Source organism: Larus michahellis, chromosome 1 (genome assembly GCF_964199755.1).
Source record: "Larus michahellis chromosome 1, bLarMic1.1, whole genome shotgun sequence".
NCBI lineage: Eukaryota > Metazoa > Chordata > Aves > Charadriiformes > Laridae > Larus > Larus michahellis.
This window is the reverse complement of record NC_133896.1, coordinates 15,617,532-15,639,439: the sequence shown is the minus strand read 5'-3', so window position 1 is coordinate 15,639,439 and position 21,908 is coordinate 15,617,532. Positions and strand designations below refer to the sequence as shown.

The 21,908-nt window shown below is 43.6% G+C and overlaps 1 protein-coding gene across 1 annotated transcript in view; it reads right to left on the bottom strand.

Annotated features, from left to right (window-relative positions):
- CDHR3 (cadherin related family member 3) overlaps positions 1-21,908 on the bottom strand; it is a 65,151-nt gene that overhangs the window by 6,073 nt on the left and 37,170 nt on the right. The window contains exons 6-16 of the mRNA XM_074571240.1: positions 20,470-20,564; positions 20,261-20,365; positions 16,469-16,617; positions 14,941-15,124; positions 13,173-13,341; positions 11,577-11,676; positions 11,333-11,431; positions 7,638-7,864; positions 5,736-5,907; positions 3,873-4,117; positions 1,159-1,340 (exon numbers count right to left, since the gene is read on the bottom strand). Of these exons, the coding sequence (XP_074427341.1) occupies positions 1,159-1,340; positions 3,873-4,117; positions 5,736-5,907; positions 7,638-7,864; positions 11,333-11,431; positions 11,577-11,676; positions 13,173-13,341; positions 14,941-15,124; positions 16,469-16,617; positions 20,261-20,365; positions 20,470-20,564 (1,727 nt within the window). The remainder of the gene's footprint in view (positions 1-1,158; positions 1,341-3,872; positions 4,118-5,735; positions 5,908-7,637; positions 7,865-11,332; positions 11,432-11,576; positions 11,677-13,172; positions 13,342-14,940; positions 15,125-16,468; positions 16,618-20,260; positions 20,366-20,469; positions 20,565-21,908) is intronic.

Sequence of the window (21,908 nt, the reverse complement as noted above, 5' to 3'; positions counted from 1 at the left end):
CCAAGAAGGGATGATATTTAAAAACTAAAGTCTTATTGATGATAACATGATGGATTTATATTATCTGGAAAAATATATTTTCCAATACTGTCATCTTGTTGCATTCTTGAAGGAAGGTAAATTTTTTGGATCTGATGTGCTCAGATAATTCCTTTTAAAATATCTGGAATGTTGTAAATATTTTTGAAAACATAGAAATTGCTTTTTAATGGGAGAGCCTGGCCCTATTAATAAATAATAACAATAGCCAAGCTATATGCCGCTAGATTAATTTGTCATTTTTATCACAAATTGCTAAATTCCTTGCACATGCCATTTGAATTATAATCACAGTCATATATTACCTCTTTACATTTACTGTAGTTTCTAAATTTAAGTCCAAATCCTGAGAATACTTACAGAAATCCTTTTTTTCTTTTTTTTTAATCCCAGACTCCATTTAAAGAGCTGCTTATCTTTGTTTTGTGGAGTAAAAAGTCAATTTAGAGGCAGTCTGGCTCCAGCCTGCTGAGAAGGCAGCCAGCGGCGATTTCTGCCGCTTCCCACAATGAACCAGAGCTGGTCCCAGGTGCTTCTGTGGCTTTTGCCAAGCACAAGCACTTAAAGGTACCACGAAGCTTTATGGGCCAGAGCCTTGCAACGGGCTTCAGTAAAACTCTAGGAAATCTGCAGAAGTTTTGCCAGAACAAAGAATTTGACATAAGCACCAAGGAAAGGACTCTGGGGTCCATAGCTGAGAGGGAGGAATATGCATCCAGTCACTACCTAGATGGGAGCTCCCTTGGTGTGTGAGCCAAACACAAACCAAAAACATTTGTATTTTTGGTAAGCACAGTCAAGCACAGACTCTGACTATGCCTCACAAGCATAGATGCCTTTAAAGGTCATAATGGTTGATTCCACTGTTACCTTCAGCTAATGCTTTTGTTAAACTGTTAGTAAATCCATGAAATAAAGTTCCATGGACATTCTTCCTTGATTTCATAGCATTAACACCAAATATCCCTGTAGCTGGTAACAGCATTTACTACAGCAAAGGGCATACCGCTATAAAATATTCAAAGCATAGTTTTCATTGCGGCTGAAAGGCCTGAGTTCTCTCTGCTATTGCCAGGCGTTGCTGGGCAGTTCCCCAGCGTGACATTTGGGAGGACTCACAAAGGTGTGCCGACTGCTTTGCCTGCCGGAGGGCAGCAGGTCCGGACCCACGTCGCCAGCAGGAACCCCAGGTACCCCAGCAGTCCGAGGAGCAGCAAACTGCCGAGGGTGATGACGAACGGCACGTACCACGCTGATTCAGAGTAGAGGTTTTCCCTTTTTGTCACAACAGTGAAGCCAGGCTTTTAAAACAAGATAGGAAATGTTCCTCAAGGCTGCATACTTGCAAGGTTACTGACATCAATGGCACCTTTCATCTGGCTGAACTTCTGCACTGAAGCACCTGGCCCAAGCTTGCCCTGGGGCTCTGCAGATGATAGGCAGAGGGAGATAGTGTCTGCTGGAGACAGTGATTCATCCCACGTACCTGCCTGCTGACTGCTAAGGCAGCTCAGATGACTGAGATGGACCACCAAGCTCCTGGGGCAACCAAAGGCAGGTGAAATGGAGCCCACCCACAATGCAAAAGAGGTTCCAGATCATGTTTCAATGTCTTATATTAAAACAGGCATGCCATGGTGGGGTTTAAAAGCCTCAGGTTGCCTGAGAAGCTGCAAGTGCAGTGTTGGAGGGTGAGCAAGTTCAGGGAATACTGCCATTACGGAGATAATGGTTTCTTGTTACCTAAGGCAAAACTGGAAGTAGGTCATCTTCACTGCAGTGATCATTTGGCCCCCTTCGTAAGAGGAGTTGAACCCCAAGGAACTGGGTTATTGTATAAAAAGAAATGAAACTTGTTCCAGAAGGGAAAACAACACTTCCTGAGCAGTTGCTATCTCCCACATCCTCCCAAGTGCTAGGAGACACGTCTCTGAGCTGGCACGTCACTTAATGCTAGCAACTCATTCATTAAGGTCCCATCACAAAACTATCCTTGCACAGATCAGAAATTACTCATTTGCTCTACCTGAGTCATTACCTAGTGTGGTACTATTAGTTTTGATCATCTACTGGAGTTTGTATTTAATTTTCTTTAAGTCATTTGTACCCACATTGTGTATGAAGTTTAGTAGGGTATCTATTTCTTTCCTGTTTAAGGATACCTGTAAAATAACCTATTTGGGCTTGCAAAAAAAACAGTACCTCCACTCCCCAGATAATCTCAAGAGCACCACCACTGCTCCATCCTCACTGGGGCTGAAGTCACAAGTGACTTTTTGTGACAGGGCTTCTTTTCTACACCACCAGCCTTCCAGCACCTGATTCATCAAGTTGCTGCACTGAACATGTCAGGAGTAGTGATGGGAGAAGCTGCTGTAATGGAGATGCTCTTCTGGAAAATAGACTGAAAGTGGAAGACTGATATCTCTGGGGAGGCAGATTTAACACTGTGGTATGTGGTCACTGTTTGTATTTGTGGTAAAGCACGGGAAAGAAATACAGAATAAGTTTTGTTATTCAGCTTAACTTTTCATTTCCACATCAAGTAAGGGGAGGAGAAGCCTATGAGAAAATCATTTATTCCTTCCCAACAGAGCATTAGATAATAACAGGTTTATTAATCAGTCTGCAAGTTTGGATTTAAGCATTTTTATAGGAAAGCATCCAGACTTGCATGTGCTCTTTGCAGGATTCCCTGGTTCTGGCTCAGTTACCGTAGCCCCAGTAGATCCAGACCATTTTACAGTGAATAGCTCTTTACGCCTTCACCAGCATGCTCAGATTTTCATTCCTGCATGCAAGTGGAAAAAAGGTAACGCGATCTGCAGGCAGGCAGAAAATGGATGGACTCTGGATGACGGAGAGATGGGGTAGCAAGGGATGAAGGCAGTGGCCGGCACACGGATGGGGACAAAGTGGTCTGTACCTTCAGGCTGTGCTGCTTCTTCAAGCAGGATGAGCTCTCCATATGTCCTGCACCAGCCTGATGGAAATCGGCTCCAAAATGAAACTGGTGAGCCAGAGCTTGCCTGGGATGGCTGTGCGGAGGAGTAGACTGTATTGCTGGGACACAGGCCCACAGCTCCACAGCCTGTGCAAGGCCTGATCCCACCCTGGCTGCTGAAAGTTGTGTAGGCTTCCCAAGCTCAGCTATGAACCACTGTGTGGGCAGGAGCTCAGGAAAGACCATCCCACACCCCTGGATTTTCTGTCTGAAACCTCAGCAACACACCGAGGTATGCACAATCGCTTTAGTTCCTGACAGGCAGCTCGAAATTTTACATGATGGTGACCTCAGGGATGGAAAAAAGCCCCTTCTAAAAGTGATGAGCATTTCTTATTGTTGCCTATTTCAACTTCGGTAGCCACAGATTAACATGTCCCACCACAAAAGAAGCACATTCGATTGCAAGACAGCTGGCAGAGTGAGTAGCTATGAATAAAAAAAGAGGTAGTGCAAAATGCATGAGGTAATTTTAAGGTTCCAAGCAAAGGTTAACCCCTGCTCTTTCTTTATTAATAAAGCTGCCAAAATCTTTAACTTTCCAGTTACATGGTAATGGCAGCATGCCTGGTCCTTTGGCTACTTGCCCTTTTTGTTTTAGAAACTAAAATACAAAACATATGTTACGACTCTGTACCTGGGACCAATCCTTCATGACGCTGAGCACTTCAACGTCCTTTGGCTCTAATGTAAGAGCATGGGGCTCAGCACTTCCCAGGACCAGACCCACTGTAGGTGTTTGTTTTTCTTTTGCATACATCTACCCTCTTTTCTTCACTCCCATGGAGAGCAGCCCATGAAAGAACCACAGAAGTGGACATAAACTTACCGTTGTGGCAATGACAGTAGTTGGGTTTGGGATAACTCTAATGCTTAAAGTCACCGTTCCAGTATTAATTAGGTGTGTAGTTTTGTCCCTGGCAGATAGTAAATTGTCATCTGTTATATAGACATGCAGTCTGTAAATCCAGCTCGTATCAAGTCCGCTCTCATAGTCAAACCTTGACGCAAGAATCAGCCGAGATGTGTTAGAGCCAGCACTTGGTGAAAAGATGAAATGATTGTTCACGTTGCCTGCAAGCAGTAGCAAAAAACCAAAATAATGTCCAAAAAAAAAGGAACACATTAAGTAAATGGTTGGAACAAGCAAAAAGATCAGTTTCTGTTGACAACTTGTTATGGATCACTACGCTCCTGTGCAGTGAAGTATTGATAAGAACAGCTCCTTGATCTTCCTGATATCATACAAAATCAGATCAAACAATATAGTCATAAAAGCATTAAAATATGGAATAAGACCCTCTGTGGGGACACAGATGAGAGGAGGCTGTGGAAACACTTCAGAGTCACAGGGCACACAAGAGGTCACCGAATGACCTGTTCTTACAGCCTGGGGAGCACCCAGCAGCACCCAGCCGAGGTGAGGACCCTACACTGTTGCAGGGCTCATTCCACTACTGGGCCACTTTAAGCCACATGGACACAACCAGTGTCTCCAGAGGCCCCTGCAGCCCCTCTCCATGGTGTGTCCCTGTGCCCAGAGGCAGAGGCCTTTGAACACACCCCCCTAGAAGACAGCTAATGACTCAGGGGATGTTAATTGCCTCTGTCTGCACTGTGGAGGCAGAAAGGAGAGTTGGCCCCTCAGGCTTCCATTTTCTGTCTGGGTATCTGGAAATCTGCTAGTGGCCTGGGCTGCAGGTAGATGAGCTCCAGCTCTCAGGCTCTGAGCAGACCACACCTAGGAGAGATCAGAGCCATGCAAAGGCACCAGATGTGCTTTAGTTTTGCTCTTGTTGCAGTTTAGTTGCCCCATAGAGCTCCAGAAATTGAAGTGACCTGGGAATGTGGTGCTTGGCATAGACCAAAATCATGCCAGCAACCAAACTTAATGCTTCAGCAGTGTGGGCCAACACTGGATCTGTGGCCAGGCCCTGACTTACTGATACAAATGCAGCCTTCGTATGAGCTCGTGTGTAAATACCACTGCTGCAGAGCTCCTCTGCTGCATTAAGAGGCTAGAATAGGACAGAGGTTCTCTTTTTTGATGCTCACAGCTTTTTTCTGGCACCTGCACAATCTGCTCTCTCCTTCTCAGCAGTCACCTCAGCAACGAAAAAAGAAATTGCCCCAAGAGAGTGCCTTCCCTTTTTTGTGAAGCTGAATGTCATCCCATACCACAGCAGTTCTCCAAGTGGATGCAGTTGATTATTAGGTCCAAACACACGTTCTTAAAATGGGGGTTTAACGCATACAGCATGGACCAAGGACATGGAGATTTGCTTAGTTGTTTTGAACAGCGTACTTGCATCTAAAGGTGAGTTATACAGAGTAACAGCTAACAGATTTACTCAGCTATGACTGGGAGTGAAATTTAACCCCGCATATCATTCCAGCTCATTCTTCCAAAATCCTTGTCAATTATGCAATTAATTGCCAATTAATTAACATGGTAGGCAATCCAGTCTTGCAAGAGAACGGTTCTAGGTGGTAGCACTAGCAGCCAACTTGTGGAGAGACATCTCTTTTGGTAAGCAGCAAAGTAATAATGTGCAAAACTTGTGGATAGCAACTAGCTCTCCATAAGAAGTAGCACATAAACTGTGCAAGACTTTTATTTACAAATCAGAGCAAACCATCAGCATTCATGAATTTTTGCACTGCTTCCAGCTCACACACCATGGCTCAGTACCTTCATTAATAAAGTAACGGAAAGACCTGGGATCAGAATCACGATCTTGACATTCAATCCTGAAGCCATTAATATTGGTCCCAACAGCTAAGCTGACTGGGATTTGAAATGAATAGAAATTGGGTGAACAAACTGGTTCTTCATCATTCACTTCCAAAACATTGACAGTTACCTGAAAGAAAAGAACAATAGCAAGCTGAAGAATTTTATAATAGCCAGCTGAAGAATTTAGAAGCCAGAATTTTATTAACTTCACAAGCTGTTTGACTTTGCCCATTTTGCTGTTTTGATCAACAGCAGCTGAAAAACAAAGAACCTCCCTTCCAATCTAGTTTCCACCAGAAAATGTCTGTGATCAGTTGACCTTCACTTCTTGTTGTGATCAGCACTTTTTCGGGAACAGGTTCTTTAACCCAAACTATCTTCCAAAACCGCAATGGTTTTGAGCTGTCGTGTTTGACTATTTGAATTACCTGAAGTGTGTCATAGTAAGAATGAGAAATAATAATAGTACCAGGTATTCATTAAACTTCTTTTCAAAAATTGCTTCACAGTCATTAGTTAGACTTCTTAGCATATTTAATAGTAATTCAGAGCATGATCCATGGAAGGAAGGAAGGAAGACTCCTCATAGACTGACTCTTCCAAGTGACAGAGAAATGCTGGTAATGGCCTTCTGCATGGCTGGGAGCACCCCAGGTTGTGCCAGATGTGCTTAATGTCAGCTGGGGGTAGCTGGCTGAGAGAATAAGGTTACCATTCTCAAAGCTCTTTCCTCTAATGTCTGTGGGTCTTTAACAGGCAACAGATAAACTTGTCATCATTAAAAGCTCTTGATGCTAAATTTTCCTTAATCATCACCTTGGAATATTACAGGTGATAAAGAGATAAAGTACTTAGCAACTCCATGGGTGGTGCTTGGCTGGAATAGAAAGCAGGCCTAGTACCTGTATTCCTCCCAACAGATGTGCAAAAATCAAATGTAAGGTAGTCATGAGGGAGAAGATGTGAAAAGGAGTAAAAAGGAGTCTGTATGTGAAGGACCCTGAGATTCTTTGAAAGAAGTGACTATAAAATACCTTTGTAGACATACCACTTATATTTTTTTTTCTGAATAAAATAGGTCTGGGCAGCAAACTTGGGCACAACCCTACTGTTTAATGTTATCATGGTCCCTGGCATGCTCTTGGCTAATGCCAGATAGCACCATTGGGGACAAAACTAGATCACAGTCAGGGGAAGGCACGTGTAAGTGTCCCAGTAGGCCATGTGGGCACAGCTGTACTGGGTGGGCCCTCTGAGATTACCCCAAGAGGATGCCCAAGCCCTCATCCCATCCCCAAGGTATGCAGCACATCCTCTCTGTCCCACAGCATGAAAACACAACTCTGACGGGCTGCAACACGATTCTTACATTACTTTGAGCATTTTGCAGTGAAAAATCATCACATAAAAAATCAAAAGTATGTTTGAGGGCCAAGGGGCACTACACAAGGTCCAAAAAGGATTTGGCACTAAGCATGGCTAAAATTAGGTTGTGATACCTGGCCTCAAGACCCTTCCCTTTTTCTATTTTCCAGTACATATGTAGCAGTAAATAATATCTTAAATTGTCTAGGGCACAGAAAACAATTTCACTGCTTGCGTAAAATAAGAAAAAAAGACTGAGAAAAAAAACCCCACGGAGTTAAAAATATAAAAATATTACTTTAATCCTTTTTATAAGAAACAAAGCAAGACTAAATGAACACCACCTCTTTCATCTGACTGATATACAGCTCTGTGCAAGGGCAGACTTGCCTTTTACAGACCAAAGTGCTTTGCCCAGTGTCTTACCGTTCTTGTCAGGAGGAAGAGACAAAAACAAAGATAAAGGGGGAGGAGTGGAGTGGATTTACTCACAGATGCTGTTGCAGTCTTCTCTTGGTCTGAGGCCTGTACTGTGAGAATGTGTTTCTGAGTTGTTTCATAGTCTAATCTAGCTAAAATCTTCATATCTCCTTTGGTTGGGCTGATCCAGAAAATATTTGTGTAATCCCTGGTGCCTCCTCCAGCTACAATGGAATAAGTGATGACAGTGGGTGGCCAGTCCTTGTCTCTGGCATTCACTCTTCCAATGCTGGATCCAACTGAGAGATAGAAGATCCATATTTCATTAACATTTTAAAGGAAAAGGAAGTACAGAGTACTTGTTCCAACCAAAACTTGATGAAACTGAACTAAAGGTTTGTTTTAGAATTTTTCACCCCAAAAAAGTAAAGCAAAGGTGTGGGAAATACAATTCACCATGCTGTGCTATGGCTCCCCTGTGCATGAGCTCGCCTGCAGCAATAAATACCAAAACATGAGGAGCCTGTAGAGAACCGCAACAGAAGTGCTCTGGCAGTGAGGGCCACCCCCAGCCCTGCACCAACAAGCACAAAATCCTGCCATGCAGCATCCCGAGCACTGGCTTGGTTGGAGGAACAAGGCTTGAAAAGCAATTGCTGCTGTTCCTTCTGAGGTGTTTGAAAAGTGGTTTGAATTGCCTTCGTGCTGAGCATTTATGAAGGAAACTACAAATGGCAGTACTGTAAACTGTGAGAACGGAGATGGGACTGTGCACGCCCTTCTCTGCAGACATTGATTCAACGCTAAGTGGATCCACATGACGTGGGGATACACAGGATGAATAGTCCACATGCACAGAGTAACACAGAAAGAGGATGTAAATGAAAGGTTGGCTTTTTCCTTTCCTGACCCTGTGAACTCTGGCCCTACTGCAAACTGTTGGCTCCTGTTTGGTACAGCAATAGCAAGTACCCTGTGAATGTCAACTCAGCCCAAAACAAACGACAGTCTGAGTCAGAAAAATATTATTTCTCTTGATAGTCTCAGTATCCAGCAAAGCTCTGTGGCTGACACACAGAGCTTTACACACATATCCATGTCACAGATGGGTTTCAAGTGTTATATTGCTAAGATACACGTCAGTGGTATGAGGAGACACACACAGAATAGGAAATGCTCCAAAATTCACCTTATCATGCCCACTGGGAAACAGCATAGAAAGCCAAGCTCCGTCCATGCACCATAGAAATAAAAGTTGGGCAAGAACCATAGGCTGCCGAGCAATGCAAGGTGCTGGTATGAACACCTGAAGGCGGGGGTCCTCTGGTTGCCTAGCGGCAGTCCTGTGCCTCCTCGTCCGCCCTTAGCCTTCCTTGCTTTCCTGGCAGTGTGACTCTGCGGGAGCCACGGCTGACAGGGTTTCTCTGCCAGGCAGAAGCCCCTGGGAGCCCGGCCCCGCTGCCCCAGCCTCCCCAGTCTCTCCAGCTCCCTCACAGGCCATGCATCCCCACACCAGCCGCAGCTTTGCTATACTCAGCAGTGACTGATGACAGCTTCTCCACAGAGCAGGCAAGAGTGCTTTTTTGCAGACCTGTGGACCTTGGCAGGATCTTCCTGACCACAGAAGGAAGAAAACAGAGAGCTGAGGATGAGGGCTGAAAATCTGGGCTTGTTCCTTTGCCCATGGGAAGGGAGAGGAGGTTGTGGGTAGGACGACGAGGCTGCTTAAAGCATGCCTTTTCCTCCTCACCACCCCCTGCCTCCTGGTTTAGGCAAATGGACACAGAAGCACCATAGAGCCCACAGGTCTGCTGACAATAGCCACAGCTGCCTTTGCCTGTGCTTCAAGCCATATATAATTTCATTAATTCAAGCAGGTACTAGATTATCTGGCTGCTAAATCTCCTGGATTTTCATGGGACGTGGGAGATTCACCGTGTCCCACTCAGATGCAGTGATGCAGTTGGATGTCCTCCTTGGTGATGTGGCCATTGGGGCAGGTTTGTGAGTAACAGCAGCCTGTGGCAGTATTGGACATGCTGGAGGACAGGGCTGCTATTCAGAACGGCCCATCAGGCTGGAGCTACAGGCCAACCGGACTCATGGAGCTCAGCACAGACAAATGCTAAGTCCTGCACCTGGGTCAGAAGAAGCTCATGCATCAGTGCAGGCTGAGACTGACTGAGCAGGCAGTGGCTCTGCAGGAATGGACCCCAGGCCCTGCTGGGCAAGTTCTACATGAGCCACCAGAGAACCCTTGAGGGAACGGAGACTGCATACCATGTGTTACCAGCACACTGTGGGAAGTGAGCAATTCACTCTGCTCAGCACTCATAAAGCTACCTGTGAGCAGTATGGGGGCCCAGGCACAAGAGAGATGCTAAAAAACTGGAGAAAGGCTGGGAAGGGTTGAGCAGAGGATGCAAGAGGAGAGGCTGGTGGGGCTGGGTTTGTTCGGGCTGGAGAAGGGAAGGCAAAGCGGAGATTTAATTGCTGCGCTCCACTACCTAAAGGGCAATAATACAGAAGACCAAGACACACTCTTCTTAGAGGAGGACAGTGAAAGGACAACAGAGAACAGACACAAGCCGCAAAACAGAAAATTCCATCTGGGTACAAGGTACGATTATCTGGAATTAAGCTTGCTCAGCCGGAACAAGGTCTCGGAGAGGTGGTGGAGTCTCCATCCTTGGAGATTTTCAAAATGCAACAGGATGAGGCCCTGAGCAACCTGATCTACCTTTGAAACCAGCATCGCTTTCATCACAAGTTGGACTTGAGACCTTCAGAAGTCCCTTACACCTTCAATTTTCCTGTGACCCTAGGAAGTTCAGAATGAGGGTCAAGATTTACCCAGCATGTATCTAACATACCTCTCAATTTTTTCTCAGCCAAGAGAATAAAGCCAGTAAGTGAGGTCTTGGGGCAGATGGCCTGTGTTTGATACATCAGGTCATATGATGGAGTGGCTGAAGCTAGGAAAGATGCCATTCTCGTGGCAACTCCTCTGGACACTGAGCAGCACAGCACAGAGCCGGCTGGCAGTCACACCCAGCAAATGAGGATTACCAAGGAGACAAGATGCTGTGGCCCTGCTCTGCAAATTCATGAGATGCAGGACTCACCAGAGGACAGGAAGGGTGCTGAGGTAGGAGTCAAGCATGTGAAGAGTTTCAACAAATTCCGTTTTAAGGCCACATTTGCGGCCGCTGGTCCTGGGCTGTTGCAGGAATGGGACCCTGGTTCTGGGCATGAGGACCTGCTCTGGCTGCCATCTCACTGAGCGAAGTCTCCCCACCTGAGCACTCCCATCCCACCCCATCTCCAGGGCACCCAGTGCAGCTGAGGTCATTTGGATGTAAGGGGACAGTGGGGTGGCTATCCTGCACCACGCCTGGGTCGAGGGAGTCCTCACTCATCTGTGTTAGTCTATAGTGGTTTCTTTGCACCGTCGTGGTCCCTCCAAAAGGCTAATTTAGCAAGAGCAGAAAGACAGTCTAAAACAAGACATCTGAGTTCAGTTCCTGGCTCTGTCACACACTTCTTGTGCAATCGCTGAATTTGTCTGTGTCTCAGTTTCCATCTGTACAATTGGAGTTGTTGCCAGTTTTGTCTATTTAAGGGTAGTAGGTGGTTGCATGGTGAGACCCTCGTTGAACTGGAAGTTTGAGCCATTCTCCTCGTTCAAATATATGAAAATGCATTTGGAGCAAAAAGGTACTTACCAACATGACAACATTCTTTCTGTCATGTGGGCGCTACTTTACCTTTAGTGATTTCTGGAACATTAAATTCATATGATAAATCACTGAAGACAGGAAAAAATTCATTCACTGGCTTTATCCTGATGTAAATGTGGATGATATCTGGAAATATAACAGAAGATTAAATCATAGTTAAGTATGGCTGTGAAATTTTCTCATGCATATATTCAAAATACATATGGTATTCCTCTCTCCATGCTGTTACAGCACAGGAAAATACCAAAAGAAGTGTAAAAGGGATACTTGCTTGTGTAGTTAGGACAGGCAGTATCTTGCACCCTGACAGTCAAAGAATAAACTTCAACTCCTAGATTAGCTGGGTTTTCTAAATCAATACTTTCAGTCATCTAAATTAAAAAGAAACACAATTGTATTTATACTTCCTTACACAAAGTCACAATACTAATGATTGCAGTTACTTTTTTCAGCGTTCTCTAAGTGTGGTCTCCCCCTTGGACACACAGAATTGTCCTGAAGGAGTAGTATAGGCTATTAATCAATTACAGGATTGAATTCCAGGCTTTTTCTGCATGCTCACGCTCTGGTGTCTCTTGGAAATTCAAAACTCTTTCCTTCTGCCAAGAAAATTTCTTCCCCTTAAGTGCAGAAAGTTTTATCATTTGGATCATAAGGTCTTGGCCTTTTACCTGGTTAATTCAAAGCTCATGTAATGAGGTGACTATTTACTTTGCCCTTTCTTGGCTCAACAAGAATCTGCTATTGCTAAATAGAAATAGTTACTCATTGAGCTCACACCTCCAGACATGTATTAAACGTATCAGGTTCAGCCACAAGTGTTTATCCAGGAACCAAGTTGTTACTAAATGGTGGCTCACACGGACTTAAATCCTAATCTCCTGAACTCTCTGGCTTTCTGTAGGAGTCTCATAAACTTTGGTGCAGCAGGACAAAAGCACAAGCATCCACTGTTGACTGTCTACAGGGAAATTCCTGGAGGAACAGGACACTTTAGATAGCCTGTTACATTACACGCACAAGGTGAACAAAGGGCTGACAACAATCACCTCCTGTGCAGCAATGAAAATGTTCTTAATGTTGGCAGATGAAGCAGCTAAGGGTGTGCTTATTGAGATTTATACCTCAGATCAAAAATTAAAGTACACCATACAAAATCATTTTACTCCTCCTGTAGCACTCCTGTCTTTTAGACAGAACATCTATTTTTGTTATGTTTCCTTTTTTCTCTAGTTATCCACAGTTCTTTTTAAAGCAACCACCATTGCACGTGTCCAGCAACTGGTGGGGGTTCTGGCCAATGCAAATATGCCTGCAGCTATCAGCATAAGGAACCCATATTTTGACATGGAAAAATCACACAAGTGCAAATCCCACCACACTTCTGTGAAAATTTACCACTTAAAGTGGTTTTACAATTCTGACCAATGAAGCTGGGAAGTAGTTACTGAGTGTGGGATTTCTCAAGTATTTCAATTCTTCATGGTGAATAGCAAGGATCTTCCACAGTCTGTCATGAAAAAATGAGTATGAAATGTCATCAAATTTCTTTGTTTATCCATATCAAAGTCGATGCTTCACACTCCCTAGAAAAGGATTTTTTTTTTCAATCATATCTAACACATTTATTTAAAACTGGAGAAAACAGTTCTCTGTTCACCAAATTCTGTAGAATCCATAGAAAGCATCCTATCAAAGGGTAGTTCACATCCAGTCAAAACAGTCATTCTCCATATCATACCCACTGTGACATGAATTACAGTAACTCTTTTTGTCTTCTACAGACAATGAATTCAAAGAACTTATAATATTTCATAAGTTGACTTCTGAAATGAGACAATCTAACATAAAGCCTCAAACGACTGACCACAAGTCTTCCAGACACAGTGGACTCCAGAGCGAAGTTATTGCTTCCAAGACCAGATAATCCAGTGAAACTAAATTGATTGTTTGCTGGATCAACATCAATATCTTTACAGTAATTTCTAAGATCAAGAAGAAATGTCCCAGCAGTCATATTTTCATTTGCCTCTTTCCTGTTTAAAACAAACACATATCCCATCAGAGCACTTATATTTCTCCTCTTGAACTTGTCATATATTACATGCCAAAACATTGACTTTCATTTATTTTCTAAGTGAAATCCTAGACCTAAATAGGGGACAGCTGATGAAGCAAACCAGAATGTGATCCATATGCTGGGGTGGACAATGGGCGGAACATACACATTTAGACAGATCCAAACCATAAACCTGGAACTCAGCTAAACTTCAGAGGCTGTCACAAGATCTTAATGTTCAAGATTAGTTCAATTAATAATTAGCATTTTAAAACATTTCTAAAACACTCATTTCTTCAGTATGTTGTAATGTTCTCCTGATGAGAAGCTCGTTCTTTTCTCCTTAACTAATAGTTGGACCATTCTGCTGTTTGTGACACTGGGATTTCTGACCCTGCTGTTGATAGTGAGGGTCTCTCTGATACACATGATGGAATTGTGGGCAGAGGACGTAAAATTTTTTTTTTCAATCGAGAGAATTAAATACAAAAAATGAAGAACCAACTGTTCTACAACTTGTTCCCTTGTGCAATGCCGATAAAACTAGTTCTTTATTTGATCGCATTTTTCCCCCTGAAGATTTTTGCGTCCTTCAGATCAAAATTTAAGCTCACTAGATAACAAAAGACTGTTGTGATAGTCATGGATGTTGTAACTAAGCAGAGCTCTGAAGAACTGGATTCTCTTCCTGCCAGTACATATAAGAATGTGGTTTAAATGCAAGACATTTCTATTAGATAGTAAGCAAGTAATTCAAACAGATACCCACTAACTGGGAATTTCTCATTGCATAGGTTCTTGGCCTGAGATGCTGTATTTTTATCTGCAGGACCATCAAACTCCCAGAAGTGTACCTGAAGAACTGCAATATGCAACGTGGTGTACCCTGAAAGATCAGAGCCCAGGCACATCAAAACACACACTTCAGATGGACAATTTTAACTTCAGTCTTTCTATGACACACTTCATCTGTAAAATTGAGTTAATTTTATGTTCTCATCTGCAAATATAAACTACCTGATCATCACAAAGGTCTCAGAGCATTCATAGCCATAGCAAAGTCCATGACTAAGCTACTATGCACAGAGGACACTTTTAACAGGAGATGATCTGCGTTCTGAAGACCTTACAGATTGCGTTAGACAAAAACCATGCAGGTCACCTCAGAACTGACTGGCAAGCTTTCCCCGGTGAATGATTCCCCACAGTTTAGCATAAAGTAAGAAAGGAGGAGCCTAGATCTGTATGGGTAATTTGTATGGGAAAAGCAACTCTATAACACATGGCAGCTCTATGGTAACTGTATAAACATAGGGCTTAGGTATCTGAAGGAAAGATAAATAAAGTATCTGACTATACACAGATATTTTTAGCCCAAATTTCCAGTTTGAACATGTCAGGAAATTGAATTTCGTGCCCTATGACACTTACAGTGAACACTAACCTTTCGAGGCTTAAAGATAAACATCCATTTCAACCTCTAGCTGTAGGTCTGGGGACCCTAACTGATGTGCTCTAGACTGCACGCTGGTCTGGGGCAACAAGGCAGTCCTAAGGCAATGAAGAGCCTCAGTACCTGAAGGTAGAAGGATTGCATTCTGGTGGGTTGTCATTGATGTCCTCAATAATGATTGTGATCTCCATTTCGCTGGCATGACCGCCCCAGTCCTCCACCCGGAGTATCACTGAAATGTTAGGATGGAGCTGCAGTGGTTGGGCATCTCGGTCGATTCTCCCAGTCACCTGCAGCACTCCAGTCGCTGGGCAGAAAGCAGCCAGAAGTTAGATGCTCACCATGGAGGGAATTAACAAACACTCGTTGTGTACATGCAAGGGAACAGGGTAGCACAGCAGACAGGTAGCAGAATAAAAAGTATTGTGCCAATCATGGCTAGTTTAGTTTTTTTCTTTTAAATTATACAAAACGGCTCTGAAAGTTCTGTGTAAGACTTCAATGAATAGATAGATACCCATTGCTCAAAAATACACCATAGGTGGCCTCAGCAGAGGGCTTGGAAAGCGGTTAGATTTCCCTTATGTTCTCAAAGAGCTAGTGCAAGTCAGAGTTGAGTGCACTCCCACAGCATCAAGGACAATAAGCTGCTAATGCCTGTGCTGCCCTTGCTCTCTGGCTAGTAAGGCCGCTTCGCTTTCTACTGCAATCGTTCAAGCATCCTTCAGCAGCTCTAAATCTACTCGCACATCAACAGAGCTGCTCTTAGCTGTGACAGATTGTGTCAATTGCTCCGGTCAGCCATTCACTTAATTATTTTTTTTCACTTCTGTTAGCCTCTGTTCAAAAAGAGAAGGTTTTTATGGCACAGCACAATACTATTCCCAGAGAACAAAGGAGGTAAGGGAATGTCTATATATCCTCTCCCTCTTGGAGTGTAATTGAGGGGGAGAGTGGCAACACCTGTCCAAAGGGCATAGGGAATCCAAAGCATTTAAGGATCATCCTGACCCCCCACAGCACTGTGTTGTGTGGCATCTCTTACAGCTGAGATAAGCAGTTCTAACGCAATAGCAAATGAGGAGCAAAGCAGTCACTGAATGCCAGCCCTGGAGCAAAATCCTCAGGACACTGGTGTGTGAACCCCAGAAAGCACAAGTCCTATCTTGGACCAGCATGAGAAAGAGGACTCTTTTGGATCGCCTTGCCTGAGGAAAGTCATGAATTGAGCAATGAAGCTGAGGTGCAGATTTGCTGTGTACCTCAATGCCAGAGCAGGTTTTGGGCGGGAGAGAAGACATTATGGTCTAACTACGTGCAGCTGTTTCAAGAGCCCCAGAAGGGTCAGTGCAGTCCTCAGAGATTAAAAAGAAGGCAGCTAATCCTGCTTCCACCCAAGAGACCATCACTCTCCAGCCATAAGTCAATACTTGTCAAGAAGTCACCTTTGGTCTACTTTCTTCAAGATACGTTTCTGAATCTTGGTCAGCTGACCAAAGAATTTGACCCTAATAATGTACTGAGCATTTCCTATTGCTAGGCGTAGCCACAAAATAAAGTCAGTCAATTTAAACCTAAGGCAAAAACATTTTCTCCAAAGTAGCCACTCTCTTTTTTTGGGTGTCAGAAGGCACATTTTTGTTTGTCTTACATGGATTTATGGAGAAATATCTCTCAGAAGACTGGATGCTGTAGAAAAGTCTGCTGGGAGAGTCTTCATCATCAGGATCTTTAGCTGTTATATTGGCAACAATGGTGCCCGGGCTTTGCTCCTCTGGAATCCTGTAGATTCTTTGTTGTCTACAAGATAAAACAAAATTCAGCAAAGCATACATCTGTGTTTGCAAGGGGAGCTGACTACGGACTTAGCTGAGCAGCCAATTGTAGCAGCAGAGCCACGGCCACGCTGGGCTCAGAGATGGCTGTTTGCATGTCAGGGTAAATATCCCAGTGGCTGGTTCTGCCAGCTGGACATGTAGCCATAGATGAAGTGGTATGTGGTCATAAAGCATGACACAGCCATGCAAAAAAGTGTCCTTCTCCTGCAGCTTTTTCACAGTAAAAACAATTTGACTTTCACAGAATCATGGAAGCTGAAGATGGAAGGGGCTGTTAAGTCATGCAGTCCATCTCCCTACATAGCCACCAGCTTGTAAAGACACTTGCTTTAATTCCTTCATTTTGCAAGAGAAAAACAAAAATAGAAGCAGTAATGTAATTAATCATCTTTGGAATGAATGCTGGAGGGTTTGGGGCACAAGAGTATTAGTAAAAAGCTGAGTTGCCCCTGCAGTAGGTGGAGGCAGGGAGGAGCACTCCTGTGGGTGCCCACCAGATGAACATGCTCCAATCTCCCAGCAACATCTGTCTGTCTGATTCATTTTACATAGAGAAAATGGTTCTTTACTGCTGCTCTTTGCTATGTCAGTGGTCTCAAAATTGCCCTGAATTAGTGAGTTTTATAGCTCAGATATAGTCCGGCCAGCAATTGTGCAGGATTGCTTACAATGGTTGCAGTTGTTTGTTCACATGGGTACTCAGATATGCAATTATGGTGCTTGAACCACATGCAAAAGCACGCATGGGCAAGCACACAAAAATTGTGCAAGGAATTTACAAAGGCTGATTTATACTACCAAAACACACAGAAACATCTCCTGCTTCTAGATATCAAAGGGAGTTGAAGGTGCTGAAGAATTCAGAAAAGCATTAGGAGTATGTTTCAGGACTGAATAATTTTTGCACATTTTAAACTTCCTATGCCACCACTTAGCTAATCAACTAGTCTATAGTTGCCGATATAGGAAAGCAGGAGCCCTTCGCTCTCCTCTGAAAATCGACATCATGGGGCACTTAGCAATTGGAGCAGAGAACTGCAGAGACAGAACAGAAGATCCCACGCATCCAGGTCTCCACTTGCAATTTTAAGAATGGTTAAGAAGACACAGTATCTATGACTGTTTTGTCATCTCATATGGAAAGAGGAAAGCACACAGGATAAAAATCACATAGGGTTTTCCCAGTAAAAACACCTAACTTACAGCCAGAAGCAAACAAGAAGTTAGCGAATGCTGTGGAGTCAGTGTATTTATTAAGTTTCTGTCTCACACTTGGCACTGGATCTTTTCCTTCCTTGTTCTCCTGTTGCTTCCAGAGTCACTTAGAAACAAAACAAATAGCAACAGATCTCCTTCACTGCTACCAAAAATGCCACCCCAAAATGCCTCTCTGATCACTGAGGAGTACAGGAGGGACAGCTCTAACTGGTTTTGGCTCAAAGTAGGGAACTCCCTATGCCCACAGGGACCACAACTCCCACCTCTCTGTGCACAGCAAACTCACCACAGAGCCCCCTCCACATCCCCTACCCCTACCTGCACCCTGCACAGGCTGTTGTCCTGTCCCCACCAGATGTCTCAGGAAGAAGCAGGACATTATCTAACACATCCTCGTAGCACCGAGTACCACCGAGTACTAGCACAGCTGGGGAGGAGCTGTGGGCCGCTTCCTACGCAGCTATGTCTGGACTGTGTCCTGTTGTCCATCTGTCTGCCACCTGCCAGTGGATTTTTACTGGATGGTTCAAGCAGACCTTTTAGACACTGCAGTATAATTGCGAAGGAAGCATATGTTTGTTTTCTTGTCTTCTCCTTTGTTTTCCTGACTCCACAAGTTTTCCATTGATTTTAACAGCCAGAATTTCAAAAGGCTGAATGCCAATGTAGTGTTGTGAACACCAAAACCAGATGTGCTTGCATATACTATGGAAACAATTAAAAAGACACTTTGAAACTCTGTTCTTGACAGCTTTGATCAGGAAAAAATAAAGATTTGCTAACTCATCGAGTTTCCCCGTCTCCCATCCCAGCACTAATTATTATAGTGTCAGAAAGTACATAGCCCCAGCATGCAGCCCACATTTTTGCAGGGGAGAGGCCATACATGTGCGTACTGAGGACAGATCATGAAAAGTAATTTAATCTAAAGTTCATTACAAACTGAGCTGCTCTTTTTGGTCTGTAGGATCTAAAAGGGAGAAGATTCAAATAAATACCCGGCCTTATTTGTGCCATGTGAGAACTGAGTCTTAGACCTTAGGTGTTACAGGTGCTCAAGTCACCGCAGCTTTCACTAATTTGAACAAATAGATAAATAATTAAAAGAGCTTCTTTAGCATTCCAGACATAAGGATAAATAAACAGAAATGGCAACATCTGGAGGAAATAATCAGTCTAGAACACAACGTGCAAATGTCGGCACTGGAAAGAGGATTCCTCTGGCTTGTAGCAGTAGAGTAATGTGGAGTGAGCTGTTAAACTTATTGATTATCGCAGACATAATGTTCAAGTATTAAATAAGTAGCAACAAAAAATCCATGTCTTTCTAATATTTCATTCTTTTGTTTCTTCAGATTCTCCACCACTTCACCCAGCAAGGTTCAGATCCTCAACCTCAGAGCAGGAGCCATGCATTGCTCTGGATCCACAAAGCACCCAGAAGATTGCTCCAGACAAGTGGCTGGAAATCTCTTGGCATGGCCCAGGCGCTACACTGTCTTCTCCTTCGCACAGATGGCAGGAGAGCAGCCACCATAAAATATTCTCAGCAGGGACCTTGTGGAGCCTCAGGATCAGGAGACATAAAGAGAGTGACTTGAATCCAATCAGTGGCTTATGCAAGTGACAAAGATAAATCTACAACAGAATCAGATCGACTGTAGTAATTGTCGAGCTTCTGCTTCAGAAACAATCGTCCATCGTGCTTTCTACCACAAAACAGCCTGCTGGTGGCACATGTATATTCTTTCCCATTTTTCCAAATTTTCAACAACATTCCTGATTCCAACTAAAACTCCATTAGTATTCAAAAGCTATTTCTGACTTGTGTGTTATGACACAATTTCCTGCTTATGACACAGTAAGAGATGGAAATGTTTCAAATATCACCGGGATCATTTACAAGTGTAAGCGTCTGGGAAGAAGAGGAAGACAGATCAAAAGTGAGACCTTCTTATGTCTAGACATTTCTGCATGAATAAACATCATTATGGTGAAATGCACATCTGCATGAAGGGTAAAGTCTATATGATTGTGTTCACACAGGGTAAAATTCATCTCCCTGCCTGAACTTGTCCAAAGGTCTTTGCAGAGGTTTAACCTCTCTAAATGCTAACAAATACAACAAGCTTGTTTGGCTGCTCTTAGCATAAAGGCATAGCCTGGAAAACTTGAAACTATTATGAATATAAATAAGAATAAAAGAGGGAAATCAGGGCAAAGCTTTCCAGTAAAAGAACAGGAATCATAACAAAATGAAAATACTGTTTTTGGTAGTATTTTGTTGTTACATTTACTCGCCCTTATGTTACGCCCTCCCTTGGTGCCCAAGAAATAAAGCTGGGAAAACATCTAAATTTTGAGTACAATGGAAGTTTTTCACTCACGTGGTAAAGTAAGGTCTTTCATCATTGATGTTAATTATATTTATATTCACTGTTTTTGTTGAGTTGAGTCCGTCTGGATCTGTCACTGTTATATTTAAAAAGTAACTGTTAAATAAGAAAACAAAACAAGAATCGTTCTTGGTTATGTACGAAAACATTTCTCTGCCTACCATAAGCTAATAGACCATATGAATAAAATACATTCTCACCAATGTGGATCTTTCTCATAATCAAATACTTTTGTGGAAAAAATGGCCCCACTTTCCAAGACTAGGAATGGCACTGATTCAGGGAGCAGCGTATACTGAAATGAAGAGAGCAAGGAATTAGTTTTTCTATCTTTAAATATCTCTCCATTCATTCCTTGCCTTGTAGAACAGGCCAAGTTATAGTACAGCGTTTGCCTCAAACTTTGAGGCATAATGAAACATGCTGACATACAGATGCCAGCACAAGCCCTGATCATCTGAGCTGGAGCAGCTCAAACTTGGTCGTACGTGCCTTGCTTGCCAGCCAGTGGAGAGTCACAGACGCTGAACTACATTAAAGTCCACATTATTCTCTATCTCTGTGAACTCCAGGTCTGCAATGAGAATTTAATGTAGAGGCCAGCAAGGAGAGCCACAGCGCAGCAGGCAAAAATCAGCTTCGTGGTGGCAGCAGAGTACATGCACAAAGGAGGGGAGAGAGAAGAAGGGGTGAGGCTGGATTTGGGGGGCATAAGAGCTGCGGAGGAGGCAATGAAGTTCGACAGTCCAGATGATGGGAGAGGGCAAGGAGGGGACAGTGGACTTTCACGGCGTGCATGAGGGCGTGAGGCTGAAAGGTGTTCACAACTGCCCGATGTTAATGTGGCTGCTCAGTGGTGGGATGTAGCAGCAGCCGCTTTGTGCATTGCACGACACAAATGGGTACCACAGCAGTGCACGGGTGCGGGAGGAAGCTGAGCACCCTGGCACCCTACACAGTAGGGAGAAAGGCAGCACCATGATTCCCATGGCTGTTGGGTAGGTATCACACACCCAACATGTCCTCCCTGCTATCATCCACATGCCTCTGCCAGGCCATCACCAGTAAGCCCTCAAGGACATTTCCAATGCTAATAATACCTATGAAGTCTGAAGTATGCAACATCAGAGGGTCATGCACCATACGAGTAATCTGCCAAATCCACTTAGAATATCTGTCAAAGGGATGCAACTGCTCTAGTGTTACTTTTGGGGAAAAAAAGGCAGGAGGTACAGAGAGCTGAGTGAAACAACTTGCCTCCTGCAGTGCTAGATTTAATTGAAATTGCTTTAAAAAAACCAGCAAGGTGATCACAATTCTTTTAACAATCTTTTGCCAGTTGATCTTTCTAAAATCCCTCTCTGGATTATTATTTTACCTGTTGCCCAGCATCTCTGTATTTGCAGCTTCTTATTATGCTTCGTCAGGGGTTGGAAGGCATGTGGAACTCACTGCCGTTGCTTTCAGGAACAAAGCAGAGCTAAACCCTCAGGCCTCTGCTTCCCTCCTCACCAGCTCAGGTTTGGTGGTTTGACTGGGCAAAGCCTGAGGACGGACATCAAGATAATTGCTCTCTTGAAAAATGCTACACATTGAAGTAGCATCCTCAGGTTCAGTTCTTGAACTTGCTGTCTTTTAT